The sequence below is a fragment of the Eupeodes corollae genome, chromosome 2 (genome assembly GCF_945859685.1).
Source record: "Eupeodes corollae chromosome 2, idEupCoro1.1, whole genome shotgun sequence".
In the NCBI taxonomy this organism is placed as follows: domain Eukaryota; kingdom Metazoa; phylum Arthropoda; class Insecta; order Diptera; family Syrphidae; genus Eupeodes; species Eupeodes corollae.
The window spans coordinates 98135810-98156756 of record NC_079148.1 but is presented as its reverse complement, the minus strand read 5'-3'; the positions used below and the strand labels follow the sequence as shown (position 1 = coordinate 98156756).

The 20947-nt window shown below is 36.7% G+C and overlaps 2 protein-coding genes and 1 long non-coding RNA gene across 5 annotated transcripts in view; 2 read left to right on the top strand and 1 right to left on the bottom strand.

The window, feature by feature from the left end:
• LOC129948495 (motile sperm domain-containing protein 2-like) overlaps positions 1-20947 on the top strand; it is a 66269-nt gene that overhangs the window by 16630 nt on the left and 28692 nt on the right. The gene's annotated exons all lie outside the window — the stretch shown is intronic.
• On the bottom strand, positions 5005-5766 carry LOC129948496 (uncharacterized). The gene is made up of 3 exons (XR_008781884.1): positions 5663-5766; positions 5491-5608; positions 5005-5426 (listed from the first exon to the last, which is right to left on the bottom strand). It is a non-coding gene; the product is annotated as an uncharacterized LOC129948496 (long non-coding RNA).
• On the top strand, positions 5591-10409 carry LOC129948493 (uncharacterized). 3 transcript variants are annotated; one of them, XM_056059512.1, is made up of 2 exons: positions 5591-7025; positions 7098-10353. In XM_056059512.1, the coding sequence occupies exons 1-2, from the start codon at positions 5591-5593 to the stop codon at positions 9986-9988; spliced, it is 4326 nt and encodes a 1441-aa protein (XP_055915487.1). In that variant the 3' UTR covers positions 9989-10353. The 3 variants fall into 3 exon arrangements, with proteins under 3 accessions (XP_055915487.1, XP_055915486.1, XP_055915488.1); XM_056059511.1 differs by having other exon boundaries at positions 5591-6620; positions 6681-10352; XM_056059513.1 differs by having other exon boundaries at positions 6250-6362; positions 6448-10409.

Genomic DNA, 20947 nt, shown 5'->3' with positions numbered 1-20947 from the left:
CTTGATCTGGACTAAACTGGAGAACTATTTTACTCCTATTAAAATCTCCTCTACCAACGAGTTCTTGACAATTGACGGTATTTCCTCGTGTGGACTAAGCCAATTTAATGGGGTTGCCAACAACTTCACTCAATGCTGATATTTCTGTAAATTCAGCCAATACCCTACTTGTCCAAGAAGACCGACATCACCCAGCATTAGACCTATCTTTTAATTTAAATGTATGTAATGTTCTCAATTGCTCCAAAGAAAATCTTGAATTTAACTTTAAAAAATGCAGACTTAATGAACTTTTCAACCTGTTATGTAATGTTAACTGGAATTATTTGTTTGAAAACTGTGAAATTAATGCTATGTGCTCTACTGTGTTCTCTTTAACTTTTTTTATGAGACCAAACCATTGCGAAAGCCGCGCAATATTTCTTAATCTCCTCTATGGTTTGACTCTCGCCTAAAAAACTTAAAAAATAAAAGAAACAAGACCTGGATTAAATATAATAAAACAAAATCTGATATTGACTTGGTAATAAACAATGAGCTAAGAAATATGTTTATTGACTATTCAGATATCCTTTATAATGACTTTATTTTAAGTACTGAAACCGACATACAAAACAACCAAAAAAAACTTTTGGAGCTATATTAATAGCAAGAGAAATACTGACAGGTATCCGAACTTAGCCATGACTCTGAAAAAAATTTCAAATATGTTTGCAAATTTTTTGAAAGATGCTTTCGAAGTAGCGAACTCCTGTCAAACCCCTGAGTCATTGGCCCTCTCACAAAATTTCCCTCATTTGAATTCAATTAGTCTTTGGATCTCTTAAGACGAAATCGTTCGCAAAACTTCAGAACTTTCTGTTTGTTATAGCCCTGGTCCAGATGGTGTACCTCCTTATATTTTGAAAAAATGCGCATCCTATTTATCCATCCTCTTCATATTCGTTTTAATGAATCGCTCAAATCTTCAATTTTCCTAAAATTTGGAAGAGTTCGTACATAACACTGGTACATAAAAAGGGTAGTAAAAATGAAATAAAAAATAATCGTCCCATTGCAAAACTGTCCTTCATCCCTAAGTTAACCCTAGAAATATAACCTACGTCGAATTGACGTATAAATCATGTGTATCACTTATGGTCTATGAAATATGGTTATCTTTCTAACGTTATTTGAGTCCATTATTTGTAAAGTCATATCGTTTAATTGTAAGCCTATAATTTGTGACAGTCAACGTTTTGTTTAAAATAAGTCAACAGTTACTAACCTCTTTCATTTCATTCCATTTTGCTTAGATTCGTTTGAAAAGCTGAATCAAGTTGAATGTGTCTTCACAGACTTCAGTAAGGCCTTTGATAAATTGTGCCATAAAACATTTACTACCAAACTTAAATCCCACGGCTTTAACGATAAATTTGTTAGTTGGGTTTCGTCGTACTTATATAATAGATTATACAGCGTAGTTTTTGGGAATGAGCGGTCATCATATTTGTATACCAACTCTGGCGTACCACAAAGTAGCCACTTAGGACCTTTACTGTTTAATGTAAATACACGCAAACAAAATGTTTTGACTTTCAATTATCAATTAGACTCTTCTTATTTGACTAAACTCTCTACTTTCTCTGAACTAGGTATTATTCTTGACTCAAAATTAACTTTTACAAATCATTATGACTATATTATTAAAAAAGCAAATAAGACACTAGGATTTATAAAACTGTTTTCATATGATTTTCGCGACCCTTATATTCTTAAACTTCTTTATATATCATTTGACCAATATTGGAATATGGCTGCATAATATGAGCTCCCTTTTATTCAGTCCATATAAACAGAATAGAAGGAGTACAAAGAAGATTCATGTGCTTCCTCTCCGTTTCTTCCCATGGTCCAATAGGATCGAACTTCCACCGTACAATCATAGGCTCACGCTCATAAATCTTCCATCGCTTTCTAAACACAGGAAGTACATTCAACTGTGCTTTATTATAAAATTAATCAATTGGTCAATCATATCACCATCAATTTTGAAACAATTAAACTTTATTTATAGCCGTACAACTATTAGAAGACAAGTTCCTTTACGTCAAAAAGTACATAATCACTTTCAAGGAGGAGTGAGAGGGAAAACATGAAGTTTATAAAGGTGAAAAATGTGAAGTCCCTGAAGAGTCAACTATAACACTTGAAGATATGAACGAAATTCTATTAAATTTTTTTAGTAGAGCTTAGTTCTTAATTTTGAAGTTAATTCAGGAAGTGAGACAAAACCAAATCTCCATTAACAAAACCCAACTGAGTATTTTTTTTAATTTCCAGGAATAACTATTTTAAATATTTAGAATAATATTTTGCTTGATATATGTAAATAATTGGCAGTCTATATCTTTCTTTGTTCTCCTAATAATTGAGTCGAAAACCATTCTTTATCAATTTTTTGTTGTTTTTAAAGGTTTTTTTTTAAGTTGAAAGTGCAATTTTCCTGAAAGATGGAAATATTTTGATTTCAAAATATATTTTTGCTGACTAGATTTTTAGTCGAATACCAATTTTTACCAATTTTATACACATTTCTTTAAAATTGTATTTCTTATACAAACAAATACAGATTGGATATTCTAAGAAGAACATCTTATATTTTAGAGGCAATAAATAAAGAATCAAAAATAAATATTTAACAATTTTGCGTACTATTTTTCGCAGATATGTATTTGTATAAAAAAATGCACTGTTGGATTTTTATAAAAATTTGATTCCGCGAAATTAGGCCCCAGAAGAAAAAATGAAATAAGCCCAAATTGTGGTGATTTTTCATAATGAACTTATGCCCCAATGAAATAAGGACCCTTCCAAATGAAAAAAGGCCCCAAAAATAAATGAAATAAAGCACCAGCTTGTTTTGTATTTTTTTATTTTTAATGAAATAAGACCCCAATTAGTTTTTTTTAGATTAAAGTTTATTTTCAAAAATGAAATAATGCCCCAAACCATCAACCAAATACTTGGATTGTATCCTGTGCGATTTCCCTGCAACAAGGACACTTGTTTCTCTCCTTCAGCTATAGCTCGAGCTTAAATTTTGAGATTGCATTCAGCAAACATTTTTAAATACCTGCAAGGCAACAGAACAATATTTCCTCCAAATCCTTACGAACAAAGTGTGTAAATATGTTCGTCGCGCGATTTTTTTCAATATAAGGATCGTGTTGAAAACGATCAGAGAATAACAGAATACCTAAAAAATATCGCGCGGTTTTTTCAGCTATTCTGTTACTCGCTGATGGTTTTCAACTTATTTAAGCATTAAAAATAACTGATTTATCTTACCTCTTCGTCAAAATATTCTATATAAATAACCAACAGTTGTTTGAAACACCCTTTCGGGACAATTTTAAATGTTTTGTTGGTTGGAACGTTCTCTTTAATGAGTTTTATTGTTTTATATGATGAAAACAAACAAAATGTGAACAGCCCTTCCTCAACTATACATGATGTATAAAATGGCATTGGATTTTCCTCGTCCTTTGAGACTCCAAAATGGTTCCAAACCGTTTCCAATTGGAAAGCCTCAATTATTTGCAGCAGACTTGTTGGAGATGTGACAAGCGCTTTGTTACCGCCACTGTCAACACCCTGTAACTTATTCTACTACATTTCGTTTCAAACTTTCTTATACCCTTTTTTCTTAATATTTTTTAACTTAATCTTATATATTATATAATTGTCATTTTCATTTTACTTCCGATGTCTTGAATTACTTATAATTTAATCTTACAAATTCAATCCAAACTGATTATACTTTGTGTGATTAATAATCTTAAATTTGTGCTTTAATCCTTGGTTTCTAAACCATAAAGTAAGTTTATTATTAAATCATATTCTTATTAGTTTAAAAGCATAACAATATATTTCAGGAATTTTAATCTTCTTTAAACTGAATTAAAAAATAAAGAACCACTTGTTCTAAATTGCATTTGGTTGTCTTTTCTTACAAAGAGATTCAAAATCTTCAAGAGCCAAGCAGATTAACCCAACAAAATTTAAAATTCTTTATGAACTATCACGAACTCGGCGTCCGTGCAGTAATTAAACATCTTATGATACACAACTCCCTAACTGGGCATCGAAATACACGTGGTCTATACAACACACCTTACCAAACTGTAAGTACAATATGAGCACTTCTAATTTACAGGGTCAACCACCACCGTCTCCAACAACCCAAACTATCGCATCTCCAAACGACCACATCGTCCAAACGAGTGCAGATCAGTTAACAGCGTGCCAAATTTGCACTAACCCAAAAAACCAGGAAATGATATGCTGCTCAATCTGTCATGCACAATTTCATAAAAGTTGCACTAACGCCAATGCGTCCTCGCTTACCGATTGGCAATGTCAGGCATGCCATCTAGCAAGCCCAACTTATAATTCTTCTGCCAAAGCACCTGCTTCAAACGTATCCAGGAGCTCTCAACCACGTAGAGTAGCTTTGGAATTGCAACGAGCAGAAGAAGAACGCAAGCTAGCTCTAGCTGAGCTAGCAATAAACAAAGAATTCTTGAGAAAGAAATACCAGATTCTGGCCGAGGAATGTGAGGAAAACGAGAGCAAGAGCAGCCAGTCTGTGTCTGTGAACGCATGGCTTGAAGGCCAACGAGAATTTGCAAATTCTAACAGCACAATAATTCCACAAAAAATGCCTAACATCAACTCCGGAACACAGAAAGATTTGCATGATTCCCATTCCATGCCAACCGGAGGAAAAACCGATACAAATCTAATTGAAGTAGGCGAAAGCGTCAGATTTTCTTTGCCATCAATTCAACAGGCAACAGAACAACCACCTATAACCACAATAACATCCAGTCAGCCACAGGGAGTCCCCGATGCTCCTTTGAATAATGTGAATACTTACCTAAATACTGCTCCATTAGTTCCAAACGCAACCGAAATAAACAGAATAACTAATACAAATTCAACATTTTGTAATGTTCCAGCATCACTTATATATTCAAGTCGCCCTTCAGAAGGCGGATGTATACACCCGCAAAACGTTAATACTCAAGATGGGATATTTCCAGCGAGTAGTGGCAATCTAAATTCAAATTCATTCACATCATCAACACAAATAGCATGTTCAAATTTAACAAAAGAGCAAATACAGGCGAGGCACTCCGTCCCAAAAGAGCTGCCTATATTCTCCGGCCAACCGGAAGAGTGGCCAGTATTTAGTTCCACATTTGACTGGTCTACAATGATCTGTGGGCTGACCGATGCCGAAAATCTTCTACGGATGCAAAGGTGCCTTCGAGGAGAAGCTCTTCGCTCAGTACAACATATCCTTGTTCATCCATCCTGCGTTCCTGCTGCAATTTCAACTCTTAAACTTCTTTTCGGGCAACCAGAAAAGATCCTGCAGTCTATCAAAATAAGAATTAAATCTACACCACCGATAAATACAAATAAATTGGAATCATTTACTACCTTTGCCATTAACGTCAAAAGTCTTATCGCCACCATCGAAGCATGCGGACTGCAAGATGAGCTGAATAATTCGTCACTTCTCCAAGAGCTTATAGAAAAAATGCCTACGCAATACCAACTTATTTGGGGAACACATAAATTAGATTTATTAAAATTAAATCAGAGACCTAACCTTCTTGAGTTTTCCAATTGGATCTTTAATTTTGGACTTTCTGCTAGCAGTGTGACCGTGACAACGAATGTATCCGCGAGCGAAAACAATATCCGAAATAAAACAAAAAATGCTTTCATAAATGCACACCGTGAAGTGCAACAGAGAAAATGCTATGTGTGCAAAATGCTCTGTAAGAATGTAGCCAACTGTGAATACTTTCTGAAAGCCGACCGCGGTGAACGATGGAATATTGTGCGAAAGAATAATTTATGTAAACAGTGTTTATACCCACACGCTTATAGGGTATGCAAGAGCGAGAAAAAATGTGGCGTCAACGGCTGTTCTTACAACCATCACGCTCTTCTCCATCGCTTCTTTCCAGAAGTAAACAAACACGATGAAAGAGACGGTGCACTAGACGAGATAAACGTCAACGCGCATAGTGAATTAAACCACAAAACATTGTTTAAAATCTTGCCTATAACTGTCTATGGAAAAAACAAAACAATTAATACGTTCGCATTCATAGACGAGGGTTCATCTGTAAGCTTATGCGAGGAAGATTTAGCAATCGAATTAGAATTGGAAGGAACCCTACATCCACTGTGCCTGAAATGGACTGGGCATGTGCAGCGGACCGAGAATACGTCCAAGCGTATTGCAGTAACTATCAGTGGTATAAAGGGAAGGCCTTCAGTATTAGAAGTGCACACTGTTCGTAAGTTATCACTTCCAACACAAACTCTTAATTACGAAGAGCTAAGCGCAGGTTTTCAGCATTTACAAAATCTACCCATTTCCAGCTTCAAGAATGCTACACCGCGGCTGTTGATAGGTGCTAACCACTGGAGCTTAGGAATTCCTAAAGAAATACGCGAAAACAAATCGTCTGAGCCAGTGGCAGTGCGTACCGAACTAGGATGGCTTATATATGGAGGTGGGAAAGATTTTAAAGACTCCTTTAATCTTCATATCTGTGAGTGCGAAACTATTTTACATAATATGGTTAAGAATTCATTTTCTATCGAAAACTTAGGCGTGGTTGTTTCTAAAAAAGTAACTTTGGAAGAAGATCGTGGAATTACGCTACTTAAAAAGCACACCAAAAGGCGAATCGATAACCATTTTGAGACTGGCCTGCTGTGGCGATTTGACGAATTCTCTCTGCCAGAGAGCATCACAATGGCAAAAAATAGACTGCAATGCTTAGAGCGAAAACTAAAGCGGCAACCAGAACTACTCGAGGTATTTAGAAGAACTATAAAGGATTACTTATTAAAAGGATACATTCGTAAATTGCCCTTAACCGAATTAAATCCAAATGTACCAAATAAAACTTGGTATTTGCCAATTTTCGCAGTCTTCAATAAAAATAAACCAGGTAAGGCCCGCGTAGTCTGGGACGCTGCAGCCAAATCGCACGGTGTGTCTCTGAATTCTCTTCTAATTAAAGGACCTGATCTACTTACGTCTCTGCCTGCCATACTGTTCCGCTTTAGGGAGAGATCAATTGCTATTTGTGGAGATATAGAGCAAATGTTTCACCAAATCTTTATACGACCAGAAGATCAAGACGTCCAGAGGTTCTTATGGCGAGACGGCGATGATGCCAAGCAACCTGATGTTTATGTTATGAACGTTATGATCTTCGGCGCGTCTTGTGCTCCTAGTACATCGCAATTTGTTAAGAATCTGAATGCTTCAGAGTTTGAAGGAAAGTTTCCTGAGGCCGCTAAAGCAATCAAAGAAGACCACTATGTGGACGACTTTTTAAAGTCGGTAGACACAGTTCAAGAGGCAATAAAACTGGTTGCAGATATTAAGTTTGTGCACAAACAGGGTGGTTTCAATATAAGAAAATGGACTTCAAACAGCAACGAAGTAGTATTATCAATTGAAGAGGACCAATCCATGCTAGAGAAGAGTCTGGAACTTATTGACGAACCAGCAGTAGAAAAGGTACTTGGCGTATTCTGGATACCCAAAGAGGACATGATAACGTTCAAAACTTCTTCAGCAATTCTGCAAAACGATATATTCCTAGGAAAAAGACCACCCACCAAAAGAGAGATGCTCCGTATCTTAATGTCCATATACGATCCCCTTGGACTAATAGGAAATTTTCTTATGTATTTGAAGATACTTCTACAGGAAGTATGGAGAAGCGCAGTCAACTGGGATGAACCAATTTTAAATGCGCAAGTAATTAAATGGATCCATTGGGTACAATTCATTCCCAGTTTACAAACGCTAAGAATCCCTCGTTGCCACCTGCGATATTTTACGAACTATGACGGCATTGAAACACAACTACACACGTTCGTTGACGCAAGTCAAAATGGTTACGCTGCAGTGTGCTATATTCGAATCTCTGACGGTCAGAGAACTTCATGCTCTCTAATCGGATCAAAAACAAGGGTAGCACCACTCAAAATTGTGTCAATTCCGCGCCTGGAACTTATGGCAGCCGTCATAGGTTCAAGATTCGCAAAATATATTGTGGACAGTCATTCTATTCGCATGGTCAAACATTTCTACTGGTCAGATTCAAGGACTGTACTCAGTTGGCTGCGAGCGGCTGACCATCGCCAATACCATCAGTTCGTAGCTTTTCGTGTATGCGAAATTCTCGACAATACGGAATTAAATGAGTGGCGCTGGATACCAACTAAATTAAACATAGCGGATGAAGCAACGAAGTGGTCAAAAACTCCAGATATAACTCAAAGTAGCCGGTGGTTTACTGGGCCAATATTTTTGGAGCAGGAGGAAGCGAATTGGCCAAAAGAAGATGGTGACATAATACCAACAGATCTTGAATTGAAGCACCAAATTTTGCATATCTCCATAGTTAACCCGTTGTTCAAAGTACACCGGTTCTCTAAATGGATCAGGCTGCTGAGAACTGGCGCATATGTCTTTCGATATGCACTGAACTTGAAGCGTAAAAAAGACAAGTGTCCATTAATATACGGTGAGATAACACAAGAAGAGTTAAAGAAAGCTGAAGCATTGTTATATCGACAAGCTCAACAGGAAGAATACGGTGAATATATCGACCATTTAAGATCCGGGAAGCGATTGAAAAGGTCAAGCGTCTTATATCAACTTTCACCCTACTTGGACGCGAACGATTTACTTAGAGCTGACGGACGAATCGACAACGCCAAAGTTCCTGAAACTCAAAAGCAGCCTATTATTCTGCCAAAAAATAATTACGTAACAAGCTTAATTCTGATGCATTATCACACTATTTACCACCATCTGAACCATGAGACTGCGATCAACGAGCTTAGAAAAACATTCCATATAGCCAACATTCGTACTACCTATAAAAAAGAGGTTAAAATGTGCCAAAAATGTAAAATCGATAAGGCGATGCCAAGGCCCCCACAGATGGCTAAGCTTCCTCCTGCTCGACTCGCCTCCTTCGCTGCACCATTTACATTTACTGGCCTGGACTTTTTTGGCCCCTTGACTGTTTCAGTTGGCCGACATACGGAAAAAAGGTACGGAGCATTATTTACTTGCTTAACGATAAGGGCAGTCCATATCGAGATGGTGTACTCTCTTAATACTAGCTCCTGCATTCTAGCTATTAGGAATTTTATGGCAAGGCGAGGCATCCCAAGAGAGTTCTATAGTGACAATGGCACTAATTTTGTCGGCGCAGAGAGGGAGCTACGGGAAGCAATCAAAGAAGTCGATGAAAATGCTCTTATACGAAAATTTACAACAACTACCACGAAATGGAACTTTAATCCACCCGCCGCACCTCACATGGGTGGTGCGTGGGAGCGTCTTGTACGCTCCATTAAGACTGTGTTATATAAGATTGCCCCGAGTCGAGCTCCCAGCGATGAACTTCTCCGTAGCATGCTGATCGAAGTTGAAAACATCGTCAACACTAGGCCTCTAGCCTATATACCTATCGAAAATGATACAACGGAAGCTCTGACACCAAATCATTTCCTGCTGGGAAGTTCAAACGGCATTAAACCAATAGCAACATACAACGACGATCCAGTCGTACTTAAAAGTAGCTGGCTCATGTCGCAACAATTCGCTGAAAACTTTTGGCGAAAATGGCTTTCGGAGTATCTACCATCTCTAACCCTTCGGACAAAATGGCACGAAAAAATAAAACCTTTGTGCGTTGGCGATTTGGTTGTGGTGGTTGACCCTAAGTGCCCACGGAACGTATGGCCACGAGGAAAAATCGTAGAAGTGCGAACCGCAAAGGACGGACAAGTTCGTAGTGCTAAGGTACTAACAACTCACGGCATACTGGAAAGACCATCAACGAAAATCGCAATATTAGATGTGGCAGCCAGAAAGGAGTAAGGCAGCGATAATGTATCTCGCCATACTGGGGGGTGGTGTTACCGCCACTGTCAACACCCTGTAACTTATTCTACTACATTTCGTTTCAAACTTTCTTATACCCTTTTTTCTTAATATTTTTTAACTTAATCTTATATATTATATAATTGTCATTTTCATTTTACTTCCGATGTCTTGAATTACTTATAATTTAATCTTACAAATTCAATCCAAACTGATTATACTTTGTGTGATTAATAATCTTAAATTTGTGCTTTAATCCTTGGTTTCTAAACCATAAAGTAAGTTTATTATTAAATCATATTCTTATTAGTTTAAAAGCATAACAATATATTTCAGGAATTTTAATCTTCTTTAAACTGAATTAAAAAATAAAGAACCACTTGTTCTAAATTGCATTTGGTTGTCTTTTCTTACAAAGAGATTCAAAATCTTCAAGAGCCAAGCAGATTAACCCAACACGCTTTATTTACAATATACTGCAGACCCCTTCTTACTTTGAAAACGTTAAATTCTGGGTTCCTTCCTGCAATCTTTTTTTAAGAAAATTCACACACTGTGAATCACAAAATTAAAATAAAAGAATTTTTATGTTCTAGAAGTATAGAAGTATAGTTCTTACTTGTTACAAGTATTGCGAAAGGCAACTCTTATTGTGCTTAGAGCATTTACTTCCACGCCAAGAGTTCGTGCTGCATCCAAGCAATCGTCTTTAATTTTATTTAAAGCCTTAAGTTCATTGTAAATAAAACAATTCTTGCCTTACAAGAACTTCTCCAGCACTCATATTTAATAATATCTTTATACACTGATTTTTTTTTGGATGATAGGAACATACAGTAATTCACTGTTTCTCCTTTTTCCCAAAAACTTTTCACAATTCATAATTAATTTAAACTAGATAATTCACATCCGCAATTAACAACACTTCATTAATCTGATTTAACCAGAGTGACGATGGTTTTCTCTTCAAGCTTTTACATCACCTTGGTTTTTCATTAAAACATGATTGTTGGGACCACACTAAGCGGTATTTTGCTAGCTCTGCGTCCTCTAGTAGCGGATTTTCTCAATACTTTTTGTGAAAACAATGTTGTTTTGGCAATTTTAAGTAAATTATGCAAAATGAAATAATGCCCCAAATTGTTTTTCAAAATAAAATTAATTTGAGCCCCAAATTTAATGTTGGGGTCTTATTTCGTAATGAAATAAGGCCACAAAAAATGAAATAACAACCCAAAATTCAAGGTTTTCATTGTTGTTATTTCGTATGCATTTTTTTGGGCCTTATTTCATTCATCTTTTGGAGCCTAATTTCCTGGGGCCCAATTTCGCAGAGCCAAAAATTTAACTAAATGTCAAAAATAACATTTTCTTTATGATGAAATTAGTTTGAAGCAAGAGAATATCTTAATTTTTTAAAAGGATATGCAAGTTGAAAATCAATTTTTACCAATATTTAGTAATGTTTTTTTTTAAAGTACTAATTTTTTGTAAAAAATAATCAAATCCGTTTTTTTTCAAAATTTTAAAAGATGTCAAAAACATTCGCCATTGTAAATATAAAATTATTTTGGAAATAATACATTTTTGTTCAAAAAATTTTAGAGGTGATAATTATTTTTTTTAATTTTTTTGTTTACAAAAAACCGTTAATTGATTGGTTTTTAATTATATCAGTTTGCTATGATTTCAAAATATATAATATAAAATTTAATTCAATTCATTAGGGTTATTAGTTCGATACATATTTTGGGTAAACCAAAATGTTCTCTTTTTTAAATTACTAGGTTAAAAAAAACACCCACTCAACAGTCTCTGTATAACAAAATTCATTTCAAGTCGATACTGGTTCTTGAGATAAGGGCGATGACACAATTTTCATGTTGGTACAGACGTACGAACGTTTGTATACACGCACGCAGAGACAACTCTATACCTTTTTATTTTTGCATAAAAGCCCGTTTTTTTTTCAAAGTATTGCGGGAGTTAGTTCGCATGTTAGCTCAAAACAAACTAAGTTATACTGTTTAAGCTTTTTAAAATCCCGTCAAATCCCAAAATACCTTTATAGGAGAGAGAATCTTGGAAGCAGTTCTTGTCACACAATTTATGATTAAGATGGCTGAAGAGTAATATGCTCTCCGATTGACGGTCATTTTCAATCATCTGATTTCGGTTAGGTTCTTCAAGTTCTTGGATGATTTCGTAGAACTTCGTTTTCATCAGACCAATATTGTTAAGATTGATCTGCAAAACTTCTCCACAGGAAGTAGCAATATTTTCCCATGTCCTCATCCACCAGTCCAGGAAGCAGCAATGTTTTCCCATGTCCTCATCCACCAGTCCTTATTCCGAATTTCGTAGAGCATCATTACTTTACATAACCGAGTTTCCCGTAGACTAGACACTTTTATTTCATAATCAGCCTGTAACTTTATATTTAAAGTAAACATTTTTGGAATTCTTGGCAGGCCTGTTTCACAAATAAATCTAATAGTTCGATGCGGTTAAGGGAATATTTTTAAACTTTTTAATTTTCTCGTATTCTTACCGCATAAGAAAGTAAAATTTTCAAAACTGCCTTGAAAATATAATATTTTGTTGAAAGATTTATGTGATCGTTAGAGAAAATCTTCTTCCAAGTAACATTAATTAAACTTTGTGAAGTTTTTACTTTTTCTACAAGGTGCTTGCTATAATCCATGGTTCGATATAGTAAAACTCCTAAATACTTGAAATCTTTTGATACTTTTAGACTTCCATTAAGTGTCCAGGTGTTCCCAACTTCACTCCGAGTGGAACGCGGGAAGGCCATTACTTTCGTTTTGTCTGTGTTTTTGACAAGTCCCCACTTGACACAATAGTCCGAAATTTACATTTATTACAATATCAGCAATTCGGACACCTCATGAAATGTGCACAGCTTTATCATTAATAATAAGAGCAAATAGAAGAGCAAGTGACTTAAATGTTTTTGTACTGCAACTTCAGTATCGGATTATTTGGATGAATTTTGGTAACACTCCAAGTTGGGAAAGTTTAAAAATTAATAGTTGACGGCTACGATAGTCATCTTAAAAACTAAGGAGCTGAAGTTTTCCGATGGAACTGTTCGCAGAGAAAGAAGGGAAGTGTCACTACAACGATTAAAGACGTAGAACGGGTTGAGTTCGATATCTCGGTTTTTATATTCCATTATATATATGTTAATGGTTACAATAAAATTAACTAAGACAAATCTCTCATTTTTAATTTGTTTAAATTTTTGTATACTTTCGCAATTTTGCACAACTTGTTTTACTATAAAAAAGGGGCTATAAGAAACGGTATTACAAAAAGTGTGATTATGAAAAAAAAGGATTATAAAAAGCAGGATTTTAAAATCGGGACTTTAAGAAACAGGAATATAAATAACAGAATATCGATCACAACCCAATATTTTCTTCAAAGTTCGTTAAATGTTTGTAGGAATAAAATTCATTTTTAAATTAAAATATATACCAGTGAAGAATTTTTCTCTCGAAGCATCCTAAGACGTTCTCATTTTTCTTTGACAGGGTCCAGGCCTCAGCGCCATAAATGAGAACCGGGATGATGAGTGTCTTATAGATGGTGATCTTACATGCTCGAGAGAGGACTTTACTTCTTAATTGCCTTCTAAGTCCAAAGAAGCAGCGATTTGCAAGAGTTATTCTTCGTTTGATTTCAGTGCTGGTGTCGTTGTCTGTGTTAATAGCGGTGCCTAGGTAGACAAAGTCCTTAACTACCTCAAAGTTATAGCTGTCCATGGTGTCGTTTTGTCAAAGACGTTGTTGTTCAGTGTCCTTTTTTGATGACAGCTTATACTTGGTCTTGCCCTCATTGACCACTAAACCCATCTTCTTCGTTTCCGTCGCAATGCTCAAAAACGCTCCACTGACATCACGCTTTGATCTTCCAATTATGTCAATATCATCTGCGTATCCGAGTAATTTGGAAGATTGTGCCTCTAGTGTTGACAGTTGAGTTTTGCACAATTCTTTCCAGAACGATGTTGAAGAAGTAGCATGACAGTGCATCGCCTTGTCTAAAACCTTTTTTGACATCAAATGCATCGGTAAGATCATTTCCGACCTTGATGGAGCAGCGTGCATTCTTCATCGTCATTCTGCACAAACGGATAAGTTTGACAGGGATGCCAAAACTAGACATTGCTCTGTAAAGCTCTTTCCTATAGATGCTGTCATACGCGGCTTTAAAATCGATAAAGAGATGGTGGGTATCGATTTGAAGCTCCTGGGTTTTTTCCAAGATCTGCCGTAGTGTGAATATTTGGTCGATAGTGGACTTTCCTGGTCTGAAGCCACACTGATAAGGACTTATCAGGTTGTTGACTAACCGCTTCAGACGTTCACATAATACGGCAGAGAGGATCTTATACGCAATGTTAAGGAGACTGATGCCTCTTTAGTTGGCGCAGTTTAGAAGTTCTCTTTTCTTATGTATCGGGCACACTATGCTGAGATTCCACTCATCGGGCATGCTTTCTTCCGACCATATTTTGCAGATGTGTTGGCGCATGCTTCGTACCAAGTCATCGCCTGCTGCTTTGAATAGTTCGACAGCGATGCCGTCAGCTCCAGAAGCTTTGTTTGACTTACGTTTAGATATAGCTATCTTCACTTCGTCAAGGTCGGGTAGGCGGAATTGTTGATCTACGTCGCCGAGGTTGAGTGGTTCTATCTCCCTTACAGCGGAATTCGGTTCGTCATCGCCGTTATATAATTTGGAGAAGTGATCTTTCCATATTCTCAGCATCGACTGCGGTTCTACTACGATGTTCCCCTAATCGTCTTTACAGGCTTCGGTTCGTGGCTGGTACCCTTGGGAGGTTTTTTTACCTTTTGGTAAAATTTACGAACCTTATTCCTGTTGTGACATCCCTCTATCTCCTCGATCGCGCCCTTCTCATGCTCTCTTTTTTTCCATCTGAGCAGCCGGTGTTCCTCTCTCCTCTTCTGCTCATAGAGCTCGCGAGCAGCTCTATTTCTTTTGTGCAGCGCCGCCGTTTTGTATGCCTGTTGTTTCGCTGCGTGCGCTTGCTGGCATTCGTCGTCAAACCAAGGGTTTCGATGTGGTGGCCGTGTGGAACCTAGCACTTCAGAGGCGGCATCTCTGATGGCTGCAAGGCAATGTTGCCACTGGTTTGCAATGCTTAATGCAGGAAGCATATGACTCCTTAAGAGGTTATTAGAGACCCAATCGGAAAAGGACATGGCAGTCTCTTGCGATTGTAGCCGCCTAACGTTGAATCTTTTCACCTTGGTTACAACGAGGTAGTGGTGCGAGTCAATGTTGGCCTCTCGGAATGTTCGGATATCCTGGATACTGAAGAAGTGTCGTGCGTCGATCACAATGTGGTCAATCTGGTTGACGGTTGATTGATCAGGAAATATTAGGCTTATGTTGGCGAATTAAGCTTTGGTGCTGATTGTCGTGATGCGCTCGCTCACACTGTTGAAACTCAAGACGTTTTGCCTGAGTCTAGTTCCAACAACAAATCCACACCCAAATAGACACTGTCTTTGTTCTCGGAAGCAGTCGCCGTAGTAGATATCGCAGTCTTTTAGTTTGCGTTTTCCCGGTCCATCCCATCGCACTTCTTGGAAGGCGGTAATATCTGCCTTGGAACAGTTTAGGGCTTCCGCTTATTGTTTGGCTGCACGTAAGGGACCTAATATTCCACGTACATAATCCGAAGTTCGTTGTCCTTATTTCGTTTGCGTGGGTTGTCAACAGTGAATCCGTCCGTATCCGAGGCTTGTTGGTGCTTCGCAGCTAAGGTACTTTTTACGTGGCCAGGAAGTAACCCCGACGGCAAAACCAACCCAACCTGAAGGGCCAGATCCTTAGTAATATATATAACTCCAAGGATGGAGAGCCGGATAGGCCGCTCCTTACTGAGTTCCGAATATGTCGAAGAAGCCCTATAAGGTGTTCACTAAGTAGTACAACCTTACTGGAACTGTAGACGCCACCGTTGATTCCATCTCGAGAATTCGTCCGCTGCCGCCTGGATAAGGAGAGGTGCCTAAGTGGAAACACCTCCCCCCTCTCTCGTTTGCTGCCCCCGACAACTTTCCACTGGTGTTGGAACCCAATCTCCAGTTGAAGTACTAGGCACCCGATGTTCACCGCGGGGAGGTGAGAGTAGGAGTTGATAGACAGAGGTGGGTTTTGATAAAAACCTGTGGACGCTTGTCCTCTTGAATGCACATGTCTACCATTTGAACATTTTTGTAAAATCTTGTTGAAAATAAAATTATAAATATCAATCTTTCAGTGACTTAGCTTTTTCAGAAATATTTGTATTGTATCATTGTCCATAATCAGTTGTAATTGTTATAGCCGACTTTCCAATAAAACCCATTTCCACAAAACAAATGTTCCACATACACCACCGAACACCCATCATATATTTCCCACAAAATGTCTGTTCTGAAAAAAAAAACATAATTTTTCTTCGACGAATTAAGGTATTTATGTGTTATTTTCCAAAATATCTCGATGGCAACCCTGCCGTCAGAGCTTATTTTTGTTTCGTTTTCTTTGATTTGCGCGTAACTCCAATATACTAAATTTTTTGTTGCCCTTTTGCCTCCTTGGTTTTGACTTCGACACAGACATCGTAATCTGCCTTTGCTGGCATTTGGGAAGTTAAAAGTTACATGCATCCCAGAGCTCTTAGCAGCTCAGCTGCTCAGTTCAGTAAGTATCTATCTATCTATCTGACCGTTCCGTTCACAATATGAGAATCGGAAAGGAAAAAACCAGAACCCAAAAGCCACCAGGCCTCAGCACAACCGAACGTTGCTTTGCTCTTACTCGACATAGCGGTCGGACGGTCGTCGCTCATCGTCGTCGTAGTCGCTGCTAATACGAATAATACCTACGCATCAACGTGGAAATTAAATTGACTGAAACTGAATTAAATAATACTCTTTCTTGTGTGTTGCTACTTCTGCCTTCAGCCTTCTGCGGTTCTGCCTTCCACTTGATGTTCTGCTATTGAAGTGGAAATTGAAACGAATCAATCGCAAGTTCTCCTCCTACAGTGTGTTGCGTCCGGGGTGTCAGTACTCAGTTCAGTGGTGTAGCTTCATTCTTCATTGTTTTTATTAAAACAATCATTTTTTTGTATATATAAAAAGTGAAATTTTATTTAATTAAACTTCCAAAATATGCCAAGGGTACGTGAAAGTATATATAAATATATTATCTACCTAAATTGTGTTTTATATCTACATATTCATATATACATACGTCTGAACAGACCCATAAGTTCCAACCTAAATATCAATGAATATCTATCATCATTCGCTTATAAATAGATACAAAAATACAATAGATACAAAAGCAAGTTCGAGTGTTTGTTCGCTTCTTTTTACGTTTTTAGAGGAACCATGCCTGCATATACCTAAAAACAAGAACAAGTGTACAAAGTAAAGGGCAAGTCGTCTCCCTTCCTTCACCTTCAAAACATTTTGTTTAGTTTTGAGAATAATAAAAAGTGTAACCCAGAAATATTTTACACATTTTAACTTTTGAAATCGTGTTGTTTTTGGTATGAAATGTAGCAAGTTCGAGTATCAAGTTAATTGTTGGCAATTAATTTTATACACCCTTAATAATTGTTTTATTAATAAAATTCTATTGTGCACAAAATTTATGATAGACACAAGTCGAGTATAGATTCGTTTTTATCTTTCACTTTCTCTTGTTGTGGGTTTACTTTAATCTCACTTTAATGCAATAATTTAATTTGTTTTATCACATTACAGCTGATTTTGTTGTGTGTGGTTTTGTGTGGGGGAGTTTTTGAACATAGTATTGAAATGGAAATGTAATTCAGTGACGTCATTCTTTTCAATTGCACAGCAGACAACAATCGACGATGAAAGAGAATCCAAGCAAAAGTTGATAATAAAAAGCTTTAAAAAAACTCACTTGTTAACCTTACATTGGAAGTTATCGGTTAGTCAGTTTGATTTGTAGAACTGAAGAGTTTGACAAAATTACGAAATTATTTGAAAAAATACTCGTTTAACATGCTGCATCCTGTCAGTAATCGTTTTTATGGATACTTTGTTAAATTATTCTCATTGTTAGCACTGTGAACGTTCAGCACTTTTAATACGAACTCTTTGAGACTCTTTGTTGGCAATTTGCATAATTGGGGTTTAATATTTAACTCGTGGTTTATGATATGTATGCCTACACATGTAGATATATAACAATTAAGTGTGGTAAAATTGTTTATGGAAGGTATAACCTTGAGTCCGACTTTTTCTGAAGACGTCCATAAACTTTTAATGTGCAAAATCTTCCAAGTTGAGATTTGTATGTTCTGAACATTAACGGAAAATTTCTTGACGACGTTCTTAAATAAAATAAAATTTCGATCTATTATTTCTTGCGGCTCCCGGAAATTGCGCCAGAAATTTTTTTTTGGAAAAAACGCCAGAAAATGTTTTCTGCTTCAAATTGGAAATTTTTGTGGAAAATAAGCCAGAAACATTGGAAATTGTGCCAGACAGAAATGGAAAAAAACCAGAAACCAAAATGGAAACTAGGCCAGAAAACCAATTGATATATTCCTAATATCAATTTGGAAAAAAACCAGAAAATGTTTTGCTATTTAAAAGTCGCTACTTGGTCAATATTGTAGACATTTTATCACAACAGAAAAAAACAGCCCCTGATATGCACCCGCGGGGGGGCGGTCGCGGGCGCGGCCCGGCGCACGTGGCCATGGCGTTACGGAGGCGGCGCGGGCCGGCGCAGTTACGGAGTGGCTGCCACGCAAAAAATTACTAAAGTTTTTAATAATTCTTTTTATTTGTAACAATTTATTTAAAAAACTAGAAAAGAAAAAAATATTTTTACTAAATGTAAACTTGCAAAGTGTCTGCTATGATTTCCCGGCAGCATGGACATTTGTAATTTTCGTTTGAATCTGCAACTGCTTGAGCTTGCAACTTTAAGTTGCACTCTGAGCATATTTTCATATGTCTGCACAGCAACAACACAACGTTGCATGTTTCACAACTTTATTTCTGGCTTTTTTTCCAAATATTTTTTTTTTGCCTTTTTCCCATTTCTGTAAATGAAAAAAACGCCAGAAAATTTTTAAGAAAAAATGCCTGAATTTCCGAAATTTTGCCAGAAAAATTTTCTGGCGTTTTTTCCAAAAAAAAATCTGGCGTAATTTCCGGCAGCCATTTCTTGCTTTATCTATGGAACTCCATTTTAAAAATATTTAGAACTCACGCGTTTCTTCACATCTAATCATATTTGTAGAGCTGAGTTTAAAATCATTTTTTAATGCCCAATTTCACAGTGGAAGTTTAAACTTAAGTTCAGGTGAACCTGAACGTAGTTTAATTAAATTGTATGAAAAGAGTTTGGTAGCATTGTAAATCATGTGACGTAAGCAATACGTAGGTGTTTATCGTTTTTTCTTTCTCTCTCTGAAGCGAGGAACACGTGAAACAGCAACAGATATTTTGTGTTTTGTTGATAATCGGTGAAAATTTGTATTGTTTTAAAGTACCGTTGTGAGTTGTGATCATAACATATCATAGCCATTATTCATTGCTTCATTAATTGAATTGGCCGCCGCTGGAGGATCAGCTTCGTTAATTATACAGCAAATGTTGTGCAGAGCAGCTGTTGCTACAATGATGCTCTGAATTGTTGTTAGTTTTACTTTTATTCCTGTTGATAATATAGGAAACCTTCTTTTCCATACTCCAGACGAGCGCGCAACACAATTTCTTGTTCTAATCTGAGATTCGTTATACAATGTTTCGTGAGGATTGTTACAATTACGTCATCATATAGCGCCTGCATTGGTAGCCACTGTCAGCAACTATGAGATGGTTTACAAAATCTCCATTTTCAAATCTAGCACAGATTCTAGAATTATTGAAAATTGTGGAATCATGACTCGATCCATTATTTTTAATTTTGAGTCACTTATGGTCTGCACGTTAAAAGAAAAATAGCCTTTTCGATTCCGAAACATTTCGCCATTCGCACCTCCTAATAAAGTTTGTGTACATAGTAAGTATGTACATTAACAAATGTGTTCATGTTTTAATATTACCTGGGAACTGAATCCGTACATGTGTACATAAAGCAGCTATAACGCGAGGAAACCTTGCAAATTGGTAAAATCCATTTACAACTTCAAACTTTTCCTCAGGTGTCGCCGGGAACTTTATGTGTTATGATGAGTGACCATCTTACAAATTCTGTTAGCGGATGATTTAGAAACACCACAATATCTCCCACAGTTATTATGAGTGATCCACTGGCATACAAGCCCAAGGTTAATAAAAGCTTGTTTTCGGCAGATATTGAATTGGTTCCTGGAAATTAAACATTTCAAATTTTATCATTACAAAATATTTTTATATTTTTTCTTACCATTTAGTTGCATTTTCAATTTGGGATCGGATTTGCTCCAAAACAATGTAAGCTGAATTCTTCGACATTCGAAATCTGTAGAAGAATTGAATATCGTCCCAATAATTGAAACGATTCGTTGTGAATTGAATGCGTTTTTCTCTTCTTACATTCGCAACTAAAATGAAGTTTTCCTCATCACTAATATCTTCAATATAACTTTCCGAACTCGATATTTGAAAATAACAATACACTTTTTATTTATATGAAAATGGCTGCTATTCTGATAACTGTTGTAGTGCCTAAAGGTTGAACTGAGGTAAAACGTCAGAATACTTTCGTTTAACTTAAACTACAGAATGAACTTAGTTCAAGGTTTAAAGGAAAGTGTGAAACTGAATAAATTGTTGAACTGAAGTTTAAACCAAAACCGATGTTTAAACTGAATTCTAGATCTCAATTGAATGCAACTGAGTTCTAACGTGGTTTTTATTATTTTGGTAGCAC

Bases quoted from the DNA above. Each gene is read 5' to 3' on its own strand.
- LOC129948493 (XM_056059511.1), top strand. From the start codon at position 5,591: ATGCCTACGCAATACCAACTTATTTGGGGAACACATAAATTAGATTTA. The intron at 6,621-6,680 runs GTGAGTGCGAAA...TCGAAAACTTAG, and splicing joins CTCCTTTAATCTTCATATCT to GCGTGGTTGTTTCTAAAAAA.